Source organism: Ranitomeya imitator, chromosome 1 (genome assembly GCF_032444005.1).
Source record: "Ranitomeya imitator isolate aRanImi1 chromosome 1, aRanImi1.pri, whole genome shotgun sequence".
Classification (NCBI taxonomy): Eukaryota; Metazoa; Chordata; class Amphibia; order Anura; family Dendrobatidae; genus Ranitomeya; species Ranitomeya imitator.
The window spans coordinates 937,924,477-937,947,530 of NC_091282.1; the positions used below are offsets into that span (position 1 = coordinate 937,924,477).

General features: G+C 44.7%; 1 protein-coding gene across 1 annotated transcript in view; it reads left to right on the forward strand.

Moving 5' to 3' along the window:
- The window catches only part of LOC138651262 (A.superbus venom factor 1-like), a 273,919-nt gene that overhangs the window by 93,939 nt on the left and 156,926 nt on the right, over window positions 1–23,054 (forward strand). The window contains exons 7-8 of the mRNA XM_069741368.1: window positions 2,760–2,847; window positions 2,953–3,052. Coding sequence (XP_069597469.1) covers window positions 2,760–2,847; window positions 2,953–3,052 — 188 coding nt within the window. The remainder of the gene's footprint in view (window positions 1–2,759; window positions 2,848–2,952; window positions 3,053–23,054) is intronic.

Consider the following 23,054-nt stretch of genomic DNA (forward strand, 5'->3'; position numbering starts at 1 on the left):
GCATCAAGAATAAAAAGGCTAGACTGGACTTTGCTAAAAAACATCTAAAAAAGCCAGCATAGTTCTGGAAGAACATTCTTTGGACAGATGAAACCAAGATCAACCTCTACCGGAATGATGGAAAGAGAAAAGTATGGAGAAGGCGTGGTACAGCTCATGATCCAAAGCATACCACATCATCTGTAAAACACGGTGGAGGCAGTGTGATGGCTTGGGCATGCATGGTTGCCAGTGGCACTGGGTCACTAGTATTTATTGATGATGTGACACAGGACAGAAGCAGTCAAATGAATTCTGAAGTATTCAGAGCCATACTGTGTGCTCAGATCCAGCCAAATGCAGCAAAACTGATTGGCTGTCGTTTCATACAACAGATGTACAATGACCCAAAACATAAAGCCAAATCAACCCAGGAGTTTATTAAAGCAAAGAAGTGGAATATTCCCGAATGGCCAAGTCAGTCACCTGATCTCAACCCAATAGAGCAGCATTTCACTTGTTAAAGAATAAACTTCAGACAGAAAGGCCCACAAACAAACAGCGACTGAAAACCACCGCAGTGAACGCCGTGCAGAGCATCAAAAAGGAGGAAACACAGCGTCTGGTGATGTCCATGAATTCAAGACTTCAGGCAGTCATTGTCAACAAAGGATTTTCAACCAAGTACTAGAAATGAACATTTTATTTCAGATTATTTACTCTGTCCAATTACTTTTGGTCCCTTTAAAAATAGGGTGGCACATGTTAAGGAGCTGAAACTCCTAAACCCTTCATCCAATTTTAATGTGGATACCCTCAAATGAAAGCTGAAAATCTGAACTTCAACTGCATCTGAATTGTTTTGTTTAAAATTCATTGTGGTAACGTCTATAACCAAAATTAGAAAAATGTTGTCTCTGTCCAAATATATATGGACTTAACTGTAGCACTACTGCTGCCGTTGCTAACCTTACACTGCCAAACATCTCCTTGTCTTCTGTGTTAGAATATGCTACCATGTGGCTTCTGCCACTGCCAAAGCACAGCCATGCCAGACACATAACTCCTGTCCGCCCACTGTGTTTTATAGCACTATACTTTTCTCTTGCTGCCAGTACTTCCATTGGTGCCTTAACACTACCAAACAATTTCTTGCCTGCTCCGTCATATTTTTCCACTGTGGGGCTTCTTACCCTGTGGCTGCACAGTCACACAAACATGAAACAGCTCTCAAAATAAATCCTTTTTTTTTTTATAAGACCTGTTGACAAGCAATTGCATCTACACATTGAAAATAGCTAATATTTGGATGGCTTGATAAAAAGCCTTTGTAATTATTTAATTATTATGGGAATAGAAAACCTGTTGGGACTTTTTTTTATTCCTTTTCAGAAGCCATTACTTTTTCACATTCAAAAGAGCACAATTGTTTGTATGCTTAAATAAAGGGATAATGTTTGGACTGCATATGAAAAGCTACTTCTTCAGTTAACAAAAAAAAAAAAGCTATTGATACTCCACAATCAAAGATAATTTTTGCACCCCATCCCATGCAGCAATTGGGCCACAATAAAATATTTTAGATGTAGCATGTAGCAGATCTCATAAAGCAGAGTTCGCCCACAGCGCAGCTTTTTGGGAACATTGTCTATTTACAGTAAGCTGCTTATCAGAGGATGGGCATGATCAGACCACTTGGCATGAGGGACCTTGCCTGGGCAGTAATAATCTACTGATGATAAAACAATCATTGTATGGAAACAACAGCACACAGCCTAATAAGTAACTCAGCCCCAACCTCATGATGTCATCAGATTACATAGCAAAAACGTGTTGAAAGATTCCCTTTATTCCCTAGGAGACCTCCTGATGTTATACACATCTTTTCTGGGCATTTAGAATCTTTGCAGAATTTAGATTTACCGTAAATTTATCACCACAAATAGAATTTTTCAGGAAAATTTGGTGAAGCGCATGCGTTTGAATTTCAAAAGATCTGCTCACCTCTAGTTACTAATACTGCATATAGCATTGCTGTCAAGCATAATTTAATTTTCATGCATGCATAGGTTACTTCTGGAATCTTGAGTTACTAAGTACATCCTTGGGCCACTCCTGTACATGTAAGTTACTAAACTGTCAGGAAGTAAAGACGTACCATAGATTTACAGATATATTTTGAAAGGTTTGCTTTTGAATGATTTACATGGTCCAGTCCCTGGTCTGGAATTTGCATTCTCTTATGCAGCAAACAGAGGCCACTTTGCTATTAGAGCATTGAAGGGTTCAGGGGCATTGGATCTTGTTGGATCTGGCCACATTCAGACCATAACTTGTAAGTTCTGCGCTTCATGTCTATGACATAGGCCACCTCTGATAAACAGTAGAGTTGGCCGGTATCCTACTGTATACAATCAGCTATATACTACAGAATTAAAAGTCTCACATCTGGAAAATGAACAGAATTTTTATTAACATGTAAATTCTGACATTGATTGTTTTTACAAGCACTTTGTAATTTTAACTATTTAGTAAATATCGGCAAATCATTTTGATTTTGGCTATCAAAATTAAATGTATAGAAGTAGTTTCAACACGTCAAATACTTTGTTCTTATTGGAGATCTGTAAGCACCTTATTCTTATAAGTAGACACTTTAAGCCATTGATAGCAATGTTTGTTAATTTTTCTTTTTTTTAGGCTTTTTGATTATTTTTTGTTTCACTATTTGTCTTCACCTTATTAACAAATTGCTTTTTGATTATTTATTTTTGTTACAGTGCTTCCAACTTTCAATGTTGAGCTGGAAACAAAAAAGAAGTTTTTCTATTTCAAGGATGAAGAGCTAGTTGTAAATATTAAGGCCACGTAAGAACAAGTCAATTATCAGTTTTAAATCTAATAACTTGTTATTTTGAGTTATAGATGATGAATTGGACATTATGCTAATATTCTCTTATTGTATTGATTTAGGTACCTATTTGGTGAGACTGTAAATGGTTACGCTGTTGCCATATTTGTTTTGTACAAAGATACTTTGAAGACCATACATGGATCTGTGCAAAGAGTTGAGGTATAAAATGTTATTCATAAAAAAAACACAAACTATAAACCCATACGTAGTACAAAGATTTTGTGTGGGAGGAAGCAGCAGCAACATTCAAATTGCTGATCTCCCTTGTAAAGCTGTCTCACAAAAATATTAGTTCTCGATGGTTACCACTCACTTTAATGTTTTTAAATTGTATCTATCATTTCGTAAGAGTTTTTACGTATTATAAGCACTGCATGGTGTTTCTATTCGATAGTGGTCCATGTGTTTAGATCATCACCAATCGTTCAAAACCCCGATTTGAAGAACATAGCTCCTGCAGGAGCTACATGCACAATGCACTATATCTGCTCAATACTATACAGTATTAGTGAGCTTGTTCATTCATTCACTCTCAGCCTCTGTGGTACATTTCGGTGGTATATAGCACTACAAAAAAGCAGGGAAAAACTTGTCTGGATTTGTGGCACCCCAGGAGTTCAGGTACCACAGTGGTATTGCCTTCCTCTCGGGGAGGGTAATGCCATGCCTGGAGACAGGCAGGGGAGCTGCTCTCTCTTTCGTCGGGAGGACTTAGTTGCTAGGCAGTTTGGAAGATTAAGGCTATGTGCACACGGTGCGGATTTTGCTGCAGTTTCCCATGAGTTTACAGTTCAATGTAAACCTATGGGAAACCCGAAAACGCTGTGCACATGCTGCGGAAAAAACGAGCGGGAACGCAGCGGTTTACAATCCGCAGCACGTCACTTCTTTTGTGCAGAATCGCGGCGATTCTGCACACATAGGAATGCATTGATCTGCTTACTTCCCGCATGTGGCTATGCCCACCATGCGGGAAGTAATGTGCGGATGGTACCCGGGGTGGAGGAGAGGAGACTCTCCTCCAGGCCCTGGGAACCATATTTGTGTAAAAAAAAAAATGAATTAAAATAAAAAATAATGATATACTCACCTCTCAGTGCTGCACGCTGCCGTCCGGTCGCAGAGTTGCTATGCGAGCAGGGTCTGCGATGACGTCGCGGTCACATGACCGTGACGTCATGAAGGTCCTTCTCGCATAGCTTCTTTGGAACCGGACCGCCGCGTGCAGCCCCAAGGAGATCGGGACGTTGAGGGGTGAGTATAACCATTTTTTAAATTATTTTTAACATTACTGCATATGCAGCATCAATAGTAAAACAAGTGCAGGAGTAACCCGCAGCGGAAACCGCAAGACAAACCGTGATAAATCTGCAGGGATAACCGCAGCGGTTTTGCCCTGCAGATTTATCAAATCCACTGCGGGAGAACCCGCAGAGGACCCTTCCTACGTGTGCACATAGCCTTAGACAGTTGGTGCCAGACAGCAGACTGGAGCAGTCTGAGGCAGAAGGACAGGTGAGGGGCCGTACAGCCTGAAGTGCTGTAGCTCCTAGATAATGAGATGCAGAAGGAAGAGCAGCCTTTAGCTAACATGCCGGAGAACAAAGCATAGGAGTGAGACAACAGGGGAGAGTAGCAGGGACTGGACTACATCCCTGATTGAGTGCAGACACCGGTAGCCAGAAGACCGAGGCTTTTGAGGGACTCTAAGACACATAGCAGAAACCGGCAGCACAGCTCGATTATATATCACCTGTTCGCCCTAACACCCAGGAGACACAGTGACACATACAGCCCGGGTCATGATAGAGACCCTGTAAAAAGGCTTGAGTCACCTGTCATACGGATTTGTGTCCCACTTACACAAAGGACAGAGATAACTGAGAGGACCTTGCTACAAAGCCATAGGCAGTAAGGGACTATAACACACAGCGATAGAAGGAAGGCTTTTAAATCCACCTGATAAATCTGGACTCTGAATTCGCTTCTGAGTTGCCCGCCAGGGCGGTGGGGTACTCTGTACTGGGTCCGGTGTTCACAGGGGGATGTCACGGTGGCTGTGACCTGGTCCGTGGCACCCATGTAAAGGGAAAGGTCTTTAACCCCTCTGTGACCTTAGACGTACTATCCCGTCGAGGTGCCCTGGGCTTATCTGACCCTGGACGGGATAGTACGTCATAGCCGATCGGCCGCGCTCACGGGGGGAGCGCGGCCGATCGCGGCCGGGTGTCAGCTGCTTATCGCAGCTGACATCCGGCACTATGTGCCAGGAGCGGTCACGGACCGCCCCTGGCACATTAATCCCTGGCACACCGCGATCAAAGATGATCGCGATGTGCCGGCGGTGCAGGGAAGCACCGCGCAGGGAGGGGGCTCCCTGCGGGCTTCCCTGAGACCCCCGGAGCAACGCGATGTGATCGCGTTGCTGCGAGGGTCTCACCTCCCTCCCTGCTCCCTCCAGCCCCGGATCCAAGATGGCCGCGGATCCGGGTCCTGCAGGGAGGGAGGTGGCTTCACAGAGCCTGCTCAGAGCAGGCACTGTGAAGCCTGCAGCGCTGCATGTCAGATCAGTGATCTGACAGAGTGCTGTGCAAACTGTCAGATCACTGATCTGTGATGTCCCCCCGGGACAAAGTAAAAAAGTAAAAAAAAATTTTTCCAAATGTGTAAAAAAAATTAAAAAAAATTAAAAAAAATATTCCAAAATAATGAAAAAAAAAAAAAAATATTATTCCCATAAATACATTTCTTCATCTAAATAAAAACAAACAAACAATAAAAGTACACATATTTGGTATCGCCGCGTCCGTAACGACCCGACCTATAAAACTGTCCCACTAGTTAACCCCTTCAGTAAACACCGTAAGAAAAAAAAAAAAAAAACGAGGCAAAAAACAACGCTTTATTATCATACCGCCGAACAAAAAGTGGAATAACACGCGATCAAAAGGACAGATATAAATAACCATGGTACCGCTGAAAGCGTCATATTGTCCCGCAAAAAAAGAGCCGCCATACAGCATCATCAGCAAAAAAATAAAAAAGTTATAGTCCTGAGAATAAAGCGATGCAAAAATAATTATTTTTTCTGTAAAATAGTTTTTATCGTATAAATGCGCCAAACCATAAAAAAATGATATAAATGAGGTATCGCTGTAATCGTACTGACCCGAAGAATAAAACTAATTTATCAATTTTACCAAACGCGGAACGGTATAAACGGCTCCCCCAATAGAAATTCATGAATAGCTGGCTTTTGGTCATTCTTCCTCACAAAAATCGGAATAAAAAGCGATCAAAAAATGTCACGTGCCCAAAAATGTTTTCAATAAAAACGTCAACTCGTCCCGCAAAAAACAAGACCTCACATGACTCTGTGGACCTAAATATGGAAAAATTATAGCTCTCAAAATGTGGTATTGCAAAAAATATTTTTTGCAATAAAAAGGGTCTTTCAGTGTGTGACGGCTGCCAATCATAAAAATCCGCTAAAAAACTCGCTATAAAAGTAAATCAAACCCCCCTTCATCACCCCCTTAGTTAGGGAAAAATAAAAAAAAATGTATTTATTTCCATTTTCCCATTAGGGCTAGGGTTAGGGCTAGGGTTAGGGCTAGGGCTAGGGTTAGGGCTAGGGTTAGGGCTAGGGTTAGGGCTAGGGCTAGGGTTAGGGCTAGGGTTAGGGCTAGGGCTAGGGTTAGGGTTAGGGCTAGGGTTAGGGCTAGGGTTAGGGCTCGGGCTAGGGTTAGGGCTAGGGTTAGGGCTAGGGTTAGGGCTAGGGTTAGGGCTAGGGTTAGGGTTAGGGCTAGGGTTGGGGCTACAGTTAGGGTTGGGGCTAAAGTTAGGGTTAGGGTTTAGATTACATTTACAGTTGGGAATAGGGTTGGGATTAGGGTTAGGGGTGTGTCAGGGTTAGAGGTGTAGTTAGGGTTACCGTTGGAATTAGGGTTAGGGGTGTGTTTAGATTAGGGTTTCAGTTATAATTGGGGGGTTTCCACTGTTTCGGCACATCAGGGGCTCTCCAAACACGACATGGCGTCCGATCTCAATTCCAGCCAATTCTGCGTTGAAAAAGTAAAACAGTGCTCCTTCCCTTCCGAGCTCTCCTGTGTGCCCAAACAGGGGTTTACCCCAACATATGGGGTATCAGCGTACTCAGGACAAATTGGACAACAACTTTTGTGGACCAATTTCTCCTGTTACCCTTGGGAAAATACAAAACTGGGGGCTAAAAAATAATTTTTGTGGGAAAACAAAAAGATTTTTTATTTTCACGGCTCTGCGTTATAAACTGTAGTGAAACACTTGGGGGTTCAAAGTTCTCACAACACATCTAGATAAGTTCATTGAGAGGTCTAGTTTCCAATATGGGGTCACTTGTGGGGGGTTTCTACTGTTTAGGTACATTAGGGGCTCTGCAAACGCAATGTGACGCCTGCAGACCAAACATTTAGGGTCCAATTTCTCCTGCTAACCTTGGAAAAATACAAAACTGGGGGCTAAAATATAATTTTTGTGGGAAAAAAATTTTGTTTTATTTTTATGGCTCTGCATTATAAACTTCTGTGAAGCCCTTGGTGGGTCAAAGTGCTCACCACACATCCAGATAAGTTCCTTAGGGGGTCTACTTTCCAAAATGGTGTCACTTGTGGGGGGTTTCAATGTTTAGGCACATCAGTGGCTCTCCAAACGCAACATGGCGTCCCATCTCAATTCCTGTCAATTTTGCATTGAAAAGTCAAACGGCGCTCCTTCCCTTCCGAGCTCTCCCATGCGCCCAAACAGTGGTTTACTGCCACATATGGGGTATCAGCGTACTCGGGACAAATTGGACAACAACTTTTGAGGTCCAATTTCTTCTCTTACCCTTGGAAAAATAAAAAATTGGGGGCAAAAATATAATTTTTGTGAAAAAATATGATTTTTTATTTTTACGGTTCTGCATTATAAACTTCTGTGAAGCACTTGGTGGGTCAAAGTGCTCACCACACCTCTAGATAAGTTCCTTAGGGGGTCTACTTTCCAAAATGGTGTCACTTGTGGGGGGTTTCAATGTTTAGGCACATCAGTGGTTCTCCAAACGCAACATGGCGTCCCATCTCAATTCCTGTCAATTTTGCATTGAAAAGTCAAATAGCGCTCCTTCCCTTCCGAGCTCTCCCATGCGCCCAAACAGTGGTTTACTGCCACATATGGGGTATCAGCGTACTCAGGACAAATTGGACAACAACTTTTTGGGTCCAATTTCTCCTGTTACCCTTGGTAAAATAAAACAAATTGGAGCTGAAGTAAATTTTTTGTGTAAAAAAGTTAAATGTTCATTTTTATTTAAACATTCCAAAAATTCCTATTAAACACCTGAAGGGTTAATAAACTTCTTGAATGTGGTTTTGAGCACCTTGAGGGGTGCAGTTTTTAGAATGGTGTCACACTTGGGCATTTTCTATCATATAGACCCCTCAAAATGACTTCAAATGAGACGTGGTCCCTAAAAAAAAATGGTGTTGTAAAAATGAGAAATTGCTAGTCAACTTTTAACCCTTATAACTCCCTAACAAAAAAAAAAATTGGTTCCAAAATTATGCTGATGTAAAGGAGACATGTGGGAAATGTTACTTATTAAGTATTTTGTGTGACATATCTCTGTGATTTAATTGCATAAAAATTCAAAGTTTGAAAATTGCGAAATTTTCAAAATTTTCGCCAAATTTCCGTTTTTTTCACAAATAAACGCAGGTACTATCAAAGAAATTTTACCACTATCATGAAGTACAATATGTCACGAGAAAACAATGTCAGAATCACCAGGATCCGTTGAAGCGTTTCGGAGTTATAACCTCATAAAGGGACAGTGGTCAGAATTGTAAAAATTGGCCTGGTCATTGACGTGCAAACCACCCTTGGGGGTAAAGGGGTTAAAGGGAATAGAGTTTATGTTCGTGACGCCACCTGTGGTATTCGGTCAGGGTGACCGACACTGCTTTAAGGGGTCCACTGGGGTGATGTTATGGCAGCTAGATGGTATACCTTCCCACAGGTGAAGTATATCCCCAAATCTTCCCAGTATGTAGATAGTAGAATTGTGAGAGGTACAGTGAAGAACGAGGACACAGGATTGCAGTCTCTTCACTTTGTTTACTGTTGGCTTCAGCAGCCACAGTCCAGAGCACCATATCACAGGGCAGGTAGTGTCCGGCCGGTTTGTAGGCAAGTCCAGAGTCCCCTTGTCCAGGTGGAAATCAATAGCCTTTCCTTGCACTGTAGTGGTGTAGTCCCTTACTGCTAAGCCTCTCATAAGGTCCTCACAGATGTGGTGTTTCTCTTTCTCTCTGTCCCCCATATAGGATAGGATAAAACCGGTCTCTGAAGTAAGGCGTAGAGGTCTTTACTACCTCGGTGTTCCAGCTAGCGGTTATCTGCGCCACAGAAGGTGGCAGCCTGCTGGGGGCTGGTCCCCTTCTGCTATCCTCTCCCGTGCTTTTCTTTCCTGCACGCTCACTGCAACGAATTCGGCTTCCTATGTGTCTTTCTGGGAGCTGCAGCTCTTAGGGCATGCACAGCTCCGTGAACCCTCTATCCTCCTCAGACGGCTATCTGGAACTTTCTTACTTTCCCTACAGACTACCAGTTATATATATATATGGGGAGTCACCTAGTAAATAAGATCAAAAGCTCGCCCTGGTGGCCTGGAGTGTGAATATGTTGCATGCTTGTGGTACCTGGCAACAGTTATCCTTTCTTGCCTCCAAACGTAACATCACTCTCCCCGTGAGGTAAGCGACATTACTGTGATGACCAGGACCCTGGGGCGCCACACTCCCCCGCAGGTAAATCCAGTACTTCCGGACTGGGAAAAGAAGAACAACAATACATGTTAGTGCAAGAAGACATACAATTTTTGGAATGCTATAAAACTTATAAAACTAATTAATATTATGTAAACTAGAGCTTCCCTTTATGGGAGGTAAGGACACTTCAACGTTGCAAAACATATTTACATTGTGGATCCACTTTTAAACATAGAACAATTTAATGGAACAGTGCAACAATTAACTAACTGAAATGTGATGACCCTTACGGGTATTCTATCTTTTAAGTGTTAAGTCTTCGTCCAACCCCCGCAGGTTACTTTATTTTCTCCATTTTATCCAAAAGTGCATCATCTACTTCTTTCATATAATACTATCAAAATATCAGTTTATTCAAGTTCACAATATCAACTTACTAACTTCTATATACTAGCAGCTATATAACATACAATTCTATCTAAGTTCAAGTCTCAATTTTTATTCTTACTCACTATATTAATTCTTTAATATATTAACTTTCATATAGAATACAACTTTAACCAACTTGGGATATTACTTTCAGCAAAATGCAGCATATCGACATTCAAGTCTTCTCAATACTGAGGTAGTGCAATTAGTACACAAGTCAATCAGTAATATTCAAATCAATCAATAACTTTGTAACAGCAGCAACGATACGAGGGACCCGTCATTAACCCTCAACGTCGGGTTTGGGCGAGCTACAAGGCGTGCATCCAGACCTGGAATCCTGCCGCGCCAGACTGGTTTTTCTTCAGGTCTCTGGAAAACAAAACAACTTTCAAAGCAATATTAGATGCAGTCTCTTTAAAAGCTTCTTTGTAAAACCAGTTGGAAGCACCTTTACGAAGGTGCAAAATATTTACAAGCAAAGTTTGTGAGCCATTCACTGTCCATGACCTCCAGTGTCTTTAAATGAAAGGCAACTGTGCAAAACATAGGATCCCTTTTAACGTGGGACCCCTTTAAGTGGAAACCCTGGTCAGGTTCAATAAATTTCTGAACAGCAAAAGAGTTAACTATTTACAGTCATTTTTAGCGTTGCTTTATCTTGGCTGTGGTAGTTTTCACGGCAGCACCTCTGGATTTGGGCGATCCCCTCGCAGTACATACAAGGAGTCCACGCTCTGAATAGGCATCTGGGTGCCCACTGAGGTCTGTCTGATGGTGGTCTGTGTGGCCTTTGTACACATGGTGACCGGTGCAGGGGTCACCTGGCCAGGTGGAGGGGATGATGGGTAGCATGGAGTCGCTGGTGGTAGTGGCTCCAGGCCGCGAGGTGGCGGTTTTTCCTGATTTAGCTCACATTTATGAACATGGAGGGCGTACCACCCCTTATCTCCCCAATGTCTGGTGTAGGTGACGCGGTCACCAGGGTAGAGATCCCTGCCCCTTGGATGTCTACAGTCTTTTTGGTGTGCTGCAGCGGGGCATCAGAAGTCTCTAAGGTCTCCCAGGGAAGCTCCCACTCTAGGCGGCCACATACCCGACCGGGTGGTGGTGCTGGCAGAGCATCAATGGGCACTAGCAGGGCAGGGTCCTCGGCTACCGGGGCAGGGTTGGTATTATTACCTGCCGCTGTGGTGTCTTCAGTGCCGGTCTTCTCCGTTGCAGGCCGGGACTCCGAGGACTGGCTGTGCTGCTGCTCCTGGATGCTGGCAGCTGCACGGTACTGTGACCTCCGGAGCTGACGACACAGCTCCTCGACCTCCGCACCAAGAACCTCCGGGTTCATACATGACGGCGGGGCATCTTCCTCCTCCGATTGGCCAGTACAGCTGAGGGCTTACTCCCCCTCCTCCGGGTGACCTCCGCTCACCATCTTACCAACCAGGTCTGTGTTGGCATCTTCGTGTTGTGGGCGGTCACTGCTCCTTCCTCCTCCATCCCAAACAAGGAGGTGGATCTTTTTGGTTGATGGGCATATCCTTCGGATATAGTAGTATCTGTGAGAGGCGGCTTTTACTTTCGTGTCATTTTTCCAGGCTACGCCCACGACAACACGCCCCACTCCTGCACGCCACATGGCGCTGTAATGGCAGCGATTTTGGTGGCAATTTTGGCGGTCTTTTGCGATACACAGTCTCTGAGCACAAAAACAGTTAGGCACAGTCTTTTAGGCTCACATGACCCAATTTTGAAGATCGGTCCATCCTGTTCGTGACGCCAATATGAGTCGCCCGCCAGGGCCGTGGGGTACTCGGTACCGGGTCCGGTGTTCACAGGGGGATGTCATGATGGCTGTGACCCAGTCCGTGGCCCAGGGCACCCATGTAGAAGGGAAAGGTCTTTAAAGGGAATAGAGTTTATGTTCGTGATGCCACCTGTGGTATTCGGTCAGGGTGACCGATGCTGCTTTTAAGGGGTCCGCTGGGGTGATGTCATGGCAGCTAGATGGTATACCTTCCCAAAGGTGAAGCATATCCCCAGTTCTTCCCAGTATGTAGATAGCAGAATGGTGAGAGGTGCAGTGAAGAACGAGGACACAGGATTGCAGTCTCTTTACCTTGTTTACTGTTGGTTTCAGCAGCCACTGTCCAGAGCATCAGATCACAGGGCAGGTAGGGTCCGGCCGGTTTGGAGGCAAGTCCAGAGTCCCCTTGTCCAGGAGGAAATCAATAGCCTTCCCTTGCGCTGTAGTGGTGTAGTCCCTTACTGCTAAGCCTCTCGTAAGGTCTTCACAGATGTGGTGTTTCTGTTTCTCTCTGTCCCCCACATAGGATAGGATAAAACCCATATGACTGGTGACTTGAGCCTGTTTATAGGGTCTCTTAGATAACCCGGCTCTGTGGGGTGTCACCGTGCCTCCTGGGTGTAGGTGCAGACAAGTATCGTGCAATTAGCTGCCTGCCGGTCTCTGAAGTAAGGCATAGAGGTTCTTACTACCTCGGTGTTCCGGCTACCAGTTATCTGCGCCACAGAAGGAGGCAGCCTGCTCGGGGCTGGTCCCCTTCTGGTATCCTCTCCTGTGCTTTGTTTTCCTGCACACTCACTGCAACGAATTCGGCTTCCTATGTGTCTCTTTCTGGGAGCTGCAGCTCTTAGGGCATGCACAGCTCCGTGAACCCTCTATCCTCCTCAGACGGCTATCTGGAACTTTCCTACTTTCCCTACAGACTACCAGTTATATATATATATGGGGAGTCACCTAGTAAATAGGGTCAAAAGCTCCCCCTGGTGGGCTGGAGTGTGAATATGTTGCATGCTTGTGATACCTGGTGACAGTTATCCTTTCTTGCCTCCAAACGTAACATTATTCTCCCCATGAGGAAAGTAACATTACTGTGATGACCAGGACCCAGGGGCGGCACACTTCCAAGCCGGCCGGACCCTGCCTGTACCTGTGATCTGGTGCCCTGGATTGTGGCTGCCTTCTACCATCAGTAAACCAGGTAAAAAGACTGCACAACTGCGTCCTTTATACTTTACTGCACCACTCACCAACTTCCATCTATTCACTGGGAGCCCTGGGGACCTACTTCACCTGTGGGAAGTTATACCATCTGGCTGCCATAACATCACCCCAGAGGACCCCTTTAAGCAGCGTTGGTCACCTCTGACCGAATACCACAGGTCGCGTCACAAACTTTCTTTATTTCAAAAACCCCTTTAAAGACCTTCGCTTTAACGTGGGTGCCCAGGGTCACGGACCGGGTCGCCGCCGTGACATGCCCCTTTAACCCCTTTACCCCCTAGGGTGGTTTGCACGTTAATGACTGGGCCAATTTTAGCATTTCTGACCAGTGTCCTTTTATGAGGTTATAACTCTGGAAGGCTTCAACGGATCACGGTGATTCTTACGCTGTTTTCTCGTGACATATTGTACTTCATGATAGTGGTAAAATTTGTGTGATACTACCTGCGTTTATTTGTGAAAAAAAAAAACGGAAATTTGGCAAAAATTTTTAAAATTTTGCAATTTTTATGCCCTTAAATCACAGAGATATGTCACACAAAATACTTAATAAGTAACATTTCCCACATGTCTACTTTACATCAGCACAATTTTGGAACCAAAATTTTTTTTTGTTAGGGAGTTATAAGGGTTAAATCAATTTCTCACTTTTACAACAACATATTTTTTTTTAGGGACCACATCACATTTGAAGTCATTTTGAGGGGTCTGTATGATAGAAAATAACCAAGTGTGACACCATTCTAAAAACTGCACCCCTCAAGGTGCTCAAAATCACATCCAAGAAGTTTATTAACCCTTCAGGTGTTTCACAGAAATTTTTGGAATGTTTAAAAAAAATGAACATTTAACTTTTTTTTTGCAAAATATATACTACTCCAATTTGTTTTATTTTACTAAGGGTAACAGGAGAAATTGGACCCCAAAAGTTGATGTACAATTTGTCCTGAGTACGCTGATACCCCATATGTGGGGGTAAACTACTGTTTGGGCGCATGGCAGAGCTCGGAAGGGAAGGAGCGCCATTTGACTTTTTCAATGCAAAATTCACTGGAATTGAGATGGGACGCCATGTTGCATTTGGAGAGCCCCTGATGTTCCTAAACATTGAAACCCCCCCACAAGTGACACCATTTTGGAAACTAAACCACCTAAGGAACTTATCTAGATGTGTGGTGAGCACTTTGACCCACCAAGTGCTTCACAGAAGTTTATAATGCAGAGCCGTAAAAATAAAAAATCAATTTTTTTCACAAAAAATGATATTTTGCCCCCAATTTTTTATTTTCCCAAGGGTAAGAGAAGAAATTGGACCCCAAAAGTTGTTGTGCAATTTGTGCTGAGTACGCTGATACCCCATATGTGGGGGTAAACCACTGTTTGGGCGCATGGCAGAGCTCGGAAGCGCCGTTTGACTTTTCAATGCAAAATTGACTGGAATTGAGATGGGACACCATGTTGCGTTTGGAGAGCCCCTGATGTGCCTAAACAGTGGAAACCCCCAATTCTAACTGAAACCCTAACCCAAACACACCCCTAACCTTAATCCCAACCACATCCATTTTTGAGAGGCAGAATGACCAAAAACAAGCTAATCATGAATTTCTTTTGGTTAGTAGTGTATTATGAATTATCTACAGCATTACAGAATGCTGTAGATAAGCCCCTGATGCCGGTGGCTTTAGCTTATAGGCGAATTTTGGGGTGTCAGATTCCCTTTAATGCTCGCTCATCTCTAGTGCTAAGTGTTTACATTTATAGAGCCCCATACAAAAGATTCCAGGCGTACAAAGATATACCGTATGTGCCACAACTGTAGCTTAGTGATAAATTACTATACATGGATTAAGTTTGAATCAAACCAGGCACAATTGACTCACAGGCAAGGTAGGTAGAGATATAATAATTATATGGGTGCATGCGTCAGGGAGTATGATCTATAAAGTGGGGAAACTACGCTTTTGATACACTGCCGATTATTCAAATGTTCCCACCTATATAGAATGGAGAGGTCTATTATTTGTATCGTAGGTACACTTCAACTGTGAGAGACATAATCTAAAAATAAAAAACAGAAAATAACATTGTATGATTTTTAAATAATTAAATAGCATTTTATGGTATGAAAATAAGTACCGTATATACTCGAGTATAAGCCGACCCGAGTATAAGCCGACCCCCCTAATTTTGCCACAAAAAACTGGGAAAACTTATTGACTCGAGTATAAGCCTAGGGTGGAAATGCAGCATTTACCGGTGAATTTCAAAAATAAAAATAGATCATTATTTCCCCATAGCTGTGCCATATAGTGCTCTGCACCGTTCATATTTCCCCATAGGTGTGAACCATATAGTGCTCTGCACCGTTCATATTTCCCCATAGGTGTGAACCATATAGTGCTCTGCACCGTTCATTGTGCCCCCTAGCTGTGCCATATACGGTGCTCTGCACCGTTCATTGTGCCCCATAGATGTGCCATATACGGTGCTCTGCACCGTTCACTGTGCCCCATAGCTGTGCCATATACGGTGCTCTGCACCGTTCACTGTGCCCCATAGCTGTGCCATATACGGTGCTCTGCACCGTTCACTGTGCCCCATAGCTGTGCTGTGCCATATACGGTGCTCTGCACCGTTCACTGTGCCCCATACATAGCTGTGCTGTGCCATATACGGTGCTCTGCACCGTTCACTGTGCCCCATAGCTGTGCTGTGCCATATACGGTGCTCTGCACCGTTCACTGTGCCCCATAGCTGTGCTGTGCCATATACGGTGCTCTGCACCGTTCACTGTGCCCCATAGCTGTGCTGTGCCATATACGGTGCTCTGCACCGTTCATTGTGCCCCATAGCTGTGCTGTGCCATATACGGTGCTCTGCACCGTTCACTGTGCCCCATACATAGCTGTGCTGTGCCATATACGGTGCTCTGCACCGTTCACTGTGCCCCATAGCTGTGCTGTGCCATATACGGTGCTCTGCACCGTTCACTGTGCCCCATACATAGCTGTGCTGTGCCATATACGGTGCTCTGCACCGTTCACTGTGCCCCATAGCTGTGCTGTGCCATATACGGTGCTCTGCACCGTTCACTGTGCCCCATAGCTGTGCTGTGCCATATACGGTGCTCTGCACCGTTCACTGTGCCCCATAGATGTTCCACATAAATTTGTGCCGCCGCTGCCGCAATAAAGAAAAAAAAACACATACTCACCTCCCTTGATTGCAACTCCCGGCGTCTCGTTCCGGCGCCTCCATCTTCCCGGCGTCTCTGCTCTGACTGATCAGGCAGAGGGCGCCGCGCACACTATATGCGTCATCGCGCCCTCTGCCTGATCAGTCAGAGAGCAGAGACGCCGGGAAGATGGAGGCGCCGGCCGGGAAGATGGATCGGCGCCCGGCGGCTGGAACGAGGACAGGTGAATATGCTATACTTACCTAGTCCTGGCGATCCTCGCGCTGTCCCCTCCTGTCTTCGGTGCCGCAGCTTCTTTCTCTATCAGCGGTCACCGGCACCGCTGATTAGAGAAATGAATAAGCGGCTCCGCCCCTATGGGAGGTGGAGCCGCTTATTCATTTCTGTAATGAGCGGTCCCACGTGACCGCTGAAGAGAGGAAGAAGCTGCAGCGCCGAAGCCCGTGGGACGGCAGGGACAGCGCGAGGATCGCTGGGACTAGGTAAGTATACCTCAGCGCCCTCACCCCCTCACCCGCCGACCCCACCGCTACCGTGACTCGAGTATAAGCCGAGGGGGGCACTTTCAGCCCAAAAATTTGGGCTGAAAATCTCGGCTTATACTCGAGTATATACGGTATTTCATCACCTACTAACCAGCAAGAATTCACAGACGTGTTAGTTTTCCTTTACCTGTATTAATTGCACCTCTTTGAACTCATTACCTGTATAAAAGACACCTGGCCACATACTCATTCATCAATCATTCACTCTCCAACCTCTCCACCATGGCCAAGATCAAAGAGCGGTCTAAGGACACCAGGGACAACATTGTAGACCTGCACAAGGCTGAGATGGGCTACAGGATAATAGGCAAGCAGCTTAGTGAGAAGGCAACAACTGTTGGCACAATTATTAGAAAATGGAAGAAACACAAGATGACTGTCAATTTTCCTAAACAAACACAAAAGTGAAAATTGCTTCCCTTTACCTCCATTAAATATTAATATAATAAAAATATTAAAAAATACACATATGTCTGAGCTATCAGAATATAAAAATAACTAACCCAATCCATTAAAACAATAAACAGGAAAAATGTCAAATTGCCAAAATTGTGGAGGGTTTTTGTGGCTGTAATAGTTGCTGTAAGAAATGTATCAATGGTATCAATAAAAACATTGTCTGACCCCACAAAAAAAATAAGCCCTCAGACAGCTGACAGAGCTGTAGGGTCAGCATCCATTTTGGTGGAGTCGGAGTTGGAATCGGAATAAAATGAACCGACTCCAACTCCTAAGAAATACAGCTCTGGCAAAAATTAAGAGACCACCACATCAAAACCCTGTCATGGACAGCCTAATCTCCAGACCTGAACCCCATTGGAACAAGCCATCAAACAAAGAAGAACTGCTTACATTTTTTGAGCCGGAAGCAGTGTGAAAGGCTGAAGAAAAGCGTACGAAGACGCATGAAAGCTGTGATTAAAAATCATGGTTATTCCACAAAATATTGATTTCTGAACTCTACCCAAGTTAAAACATTAGTTTTGTTGTTTCTAAATTATTATGAACTTGTTTTCTTTGCATGATTTGGGGTCTGAAAGCACTGTTTTTGTTTTTGTTTTAATTTTGACCATTTCTCCTTTTCAGATGAAAAAAATACAAAATGTATTGCTTGGAAATTTGGAGACATGTTGTCAGCAGTTTATAGACTAAAAGCACAATTTACATTTTACTCAAAAATCTAATATATAAAGCTGAATGTGTGTGTTTATGTGTGTATGTATGTATGTCCGGGATTGGCATCTGCACCGTCGCAGCTAGCACAGTCACACATCTGGACGCCGAGAGCGTCATAGGCTATGTTGTGAGGCAAAATTTTAACCCCACGCGTTCCAATTCACCAAACAATTTTGCCTCTATCTACATAATGGGGAAAAAGTGAAAGGAAAAGTGTTGGAGGCAAATTGACAGCTGCTAGATGTGAACAAGGGGGACTTAAAGAATGAGAGCGATGGCACCAAAGAGTATACACCATACAGTTGCTAAGGTGGGGCTCCGACATGGGATACTCACCACACACAGGGATATGAACACACACACAAAATGCGCCACACACTACCATGTGCTTGAACACATATACCACCCTCAGCACACATTTCACCACACATACACCAACCTCGCCACATAAAAGTCAAAACACAAAAGTCGCCACTCAAAACTCGCCATGCGCAAAATTCGCCACATGCAAAACTAGGCTCACGCAAAACTCGCCACACGTGCAAAACTCACCTCATGGAAAACTCGCCACACACAAAACTTGCACACGCGGAAAAATTGCCATATGCACAAAAGTTGCAACACATGCAAAAGTTGTCTCACACAAAACTTGCACATACTCAAAACGCACCACACATAAAACTCACCACGCGCAAAACTCGCCATGCACAAAACTTGCTGCACACAACTTGCTACACTAATCTGTCACATGCAACTCGACACACAAAAAGTTCCTACACGCATGTCGCCACACAAAACTCAACTCACAAAAGTCGCTACATGCATGTCGCCACACGCAACTAAACACACACAACTTGACACATGAAACTCGTCCTAAAACAAACACAAGTCTGGTATTATCCTTTAAAAATAAAAATCTGAATAATAAGCAGACAAACTACAAGAGCAACAAATGTACCATATAGGAAATACAACAGCTGTCAGTCACATGACCTGTGTATTATGTGTATGTGTGAGCTAATATATACTGCCAGGGGGAGAGCTTCCTGTTGGCTGGGGATTTATCAGGCTGCCAATTTAGCTTACAAATACTGAGGTAAAAATACTGACCAAATAACGTGTGAACGAGGTCTAATACAGGAGCAGATGACACACAGATATATACTATATATAGGACGAGATGACATACAGGTATATACTATATACAGGAGGAGCTGACATACAGGTATATACTATATACAGGAGGAGATGACATACAGGTATATACTATATACAGGAGGAGATGATATACAGGTATATACTATATACAGGAGGGGATGACATACAGGTATATACTATATAAAAGAGATGACACATAGGTATATACAGGAGGAGCTGACATACAGCAGGTATACACTATATACAGGGGAGATGACATACAGGTATATACTATATATAGGAGGAGATGACATACAGGTATACAGTATACTATGTACAGAAGAGATGACATACAGGTATATACTATATACAGGAGGAGATGACATACAGCAGGTATATACAACCAATCAGCGACGGGCACAGTCCGGAAGAAAATGGCCGCTCCTTACTCCCCGCAGTCAGTGCCTGTCGCCCGCATACTCCCCTCCGGTCACCGCTAACACAGGGTTAATGCCGGTGGTAACGGACTGCGTTATGCCGCGGGTAACGCACTCCATTACCACCTCTATTAACCCTGTGTGTCCCCAACTTTTTACTATTGATGCTGCCTATGCGGCATCAATAGTGAAACGATCTAATGTTAAAATAATAATAATAAAAAAAAACCTTATTCTCACCTTCCGCCGTCGCCTCCTCTCCTCGGCACTGCAAGCGGCAGGTTCTGCTTCCAAAGTTGCTATGGGAGAAGGACCTTCCATGACGTCACGGTCTTGTGACCGCGACATCATGGAAGGTCCTGCGCTCATACCAATCCTGGGACCGGACACTGCTGACAAGCGCCGAAACTGCAACGGGCTCTTCGGATGGTGAGTATGTTTCTTTTTTATTTTTTAACCTGTTACATACGTGACTGGGCAATATACTACCTGGCTGGGCAATATACTACGTGTCTGTGCTGTATACTACGTGACTGGGCAATATACTACATGGCTCTGTGCTGTATACTATGTCGCTGTGCAATATACTATGTCGCTGTGCAATATACTACATGGCTGGGCAATATACTACGTGGCTCTGTGATGTATATTACGTGGCTGTGCAATATACTACGTGACTGGGCAATATACTACGTGGCTGGGCAATATACTACGTGGCTGGGCAATATAGTATGTGGCTGGGCAATATAGTACGTGGCTGGGCAATATAGTAGGTGGCTGGGCAATATACTACATGACTGGGCAATATACTACGTGGACATGCATATTCTAGAATACCTGATGCGTTAGAATTGGGCCACCATCTAGTACTATATAAAAGAGGAGATGACACATAGGTATAAACAGGAGGAGATGACATGCAGCAGATATATACTATATACAGGGGAGATGATATACAGGTATATACTATATATAGGAGGAGATGACATACAGGTATATACTATATACAGAAGAGATGTCATACAGGTATATACTATACTAGCTATTGAACCCGTTCTAAGCCCGGGTGGCGAGCATTTATATTGGTATATGGTCTCCATCCTGGTATGTGCTGCTCCATCCTGCGTCCCCATCCTGTCATGTGCTGCTCCCATCCTGCGTCCCCATCCTGTCATGTGCTGCTTCCATTCTGCGTCCCCATCCTGTCATGTGCTGCTCCCATCCTCCGCCCCCATCCTGTCATGTGCTGCTCCCATCCTGCGTCCCCATCCTGTCATGTGCTGCACCCATCCTGCGTCCCCATCCTGTCATGTGCTGCACCCATCCTGCGTCCCCATCCTGTCATGTGCTGCTCCCATCCTGCGCCCCCATTCTGACATGTGCTGCTCCCATCCTGCACCCCCGTTCTATCATGTGCTGCCCTATTCTGTCATGTGCTGCTCCCATCCTGCGCCCCCGTTCTGTCATGTGCTGCTCCCATCCTGCGTCCCCATCCTGTCATGTGCTGCACCCATCCTGTGTCCCCATCCTGTCATGTGCTGCACCCATCCTGCGTCCCCATCCTGCCATGTGCTGCTCCCATCCTGCGCCCCGTTCTGTCATGTGCTGCTCCCATCCTGCGCCCCGTTCTGTCATGTGCTGCTCCCATCCTGCGCCCCCATCCTGTCATGTGCTGCTCCCATCCTGCGTCCCCATTCTGTCATGTGCTGCTCCCATCCTGCGCCCCCATTCTGGCATGTGCTGCTCCCATCCTGCGCCCCCGTTCTGTCATGTGCTGCTCCCATCCTGCACCACCGTTCTTTAATTTGCTGCTCCCATCCATATGCCCCATATGCTGCTCCATAAAGGTTTATGGCCCCCATAAAATACTCCATAGTATATGCCCCCGTACACTGCTCCAGTATGGTTTATGGCCCCATAAGATGCTCCATTATGGTTGATGGCCCCATTGTATATGCCCCGTATGCTGCTGCAATATATATATAAAAAAAAAATACCATACTCACCTATGGTCGCTGGGGGCCGAGTGCTGGGGGGCCTGAGCAGGCGGGGACACTGGTGCGCTGTGGGGGTCAGGTGCCGGTATCGCCACCAGCTCAGGCCCCCCAGCACTTACTATATTCACCTGGCCCCGTTCCACCGCTGCGCGCCGCCATCTTCCCGGTCCTCTGGCTGTGACTGGTCAGTCAGAGGGCGCCGCCGGCGCGCATTAAGCGTGTCATCGCGCCCTCTGAACTGAAGGTCACAGGCCGAGGACCGGGAAGATGGCGGCGCACAGCGGTGGAACGGGACAGGTGAATATAGCTCATACTTACCCTCCTGGCGGTCCCTGACTCTCCGGTGGAGATCGCGGTGTGCGTTCAGTGCTTACGCATACCGCGATCTCCTGGGAGCATCACTCTGTGAGGCCCAGACTGCACCGGCGCTTGCGCAGTCTATAAAGGCTTCGGACAGAGTGACGCTCCCAGCGTTATATTATAGATACAGGAAGAGATGACACATAGGTATATACAATATACAGGAGGAGATGACATACAGGAATATACTATATACAGGAGATGACATACAGGTGTATACTATATATAAGGGAGCTGACAAACATGTATATACTGAGGCTGAGGGGAAAATGAGAGGTGTGAGTGCAAAATGAGAGGAGTGAGGGAAAATAGTGGAGTGATCAGAAAATGACAGCTGTGAAGTCGAAGTGTTAGGGGGGAATGAGAGGAGTGATGGGGGAATGAGAGGAGTGAGGGAGAAAATGAGAGATGTGAGGGTGAAAATGAAAGATGTGAGGGGGAAAATGAGTCGTGATGGGAAAATGAGAGAAGTGAGGTGCTAAATGAGAGGCGTGATAGGAAAATAAGAGAAGTGATGTGCTATAACTAACCACAGATATTTACTATGCCCAGGCAACGCCGGGCTCTTCAGCTGGTATACCTATAAAGAGAAAAATCAGACAAACTGAACATTTTGCAGTGGTCTCTTAATTTTTTCCAGAGTTGTATAATAAATTGGGTATTGTTGTACAATGCAGGATGTGCTGTAAACGTTTGCGGGAAAGTTATGAAGTGTCCTATAAATGTCTGTTCTGTTCCTGATCTAAGGATCTGGGCTTTTAGTTGAGATGAATCTGTGCTGCACTTTATGTACATGCTCTGTTGTGAGGCTGTGGAGTCAGAAGTCAGGGAAATTGAGGAGTTGGAGTAGGTGGTTTGGCTTACCAACTCCACCGCCCTGAGCTCTATTAACCATAAAATAAAAATGGAGACACAATCAAAAATATATATATATATATATATTTTTTTTTTTTTACAAATTTCTGATTTTGTTTTGCACCACATTGTACTAAGTAAACAATTCACAAAAAAACAATGTCAGAATTGCAATTTTTTACAGTTCAACTGCAAATGGATTTTTTCCCCCATTTT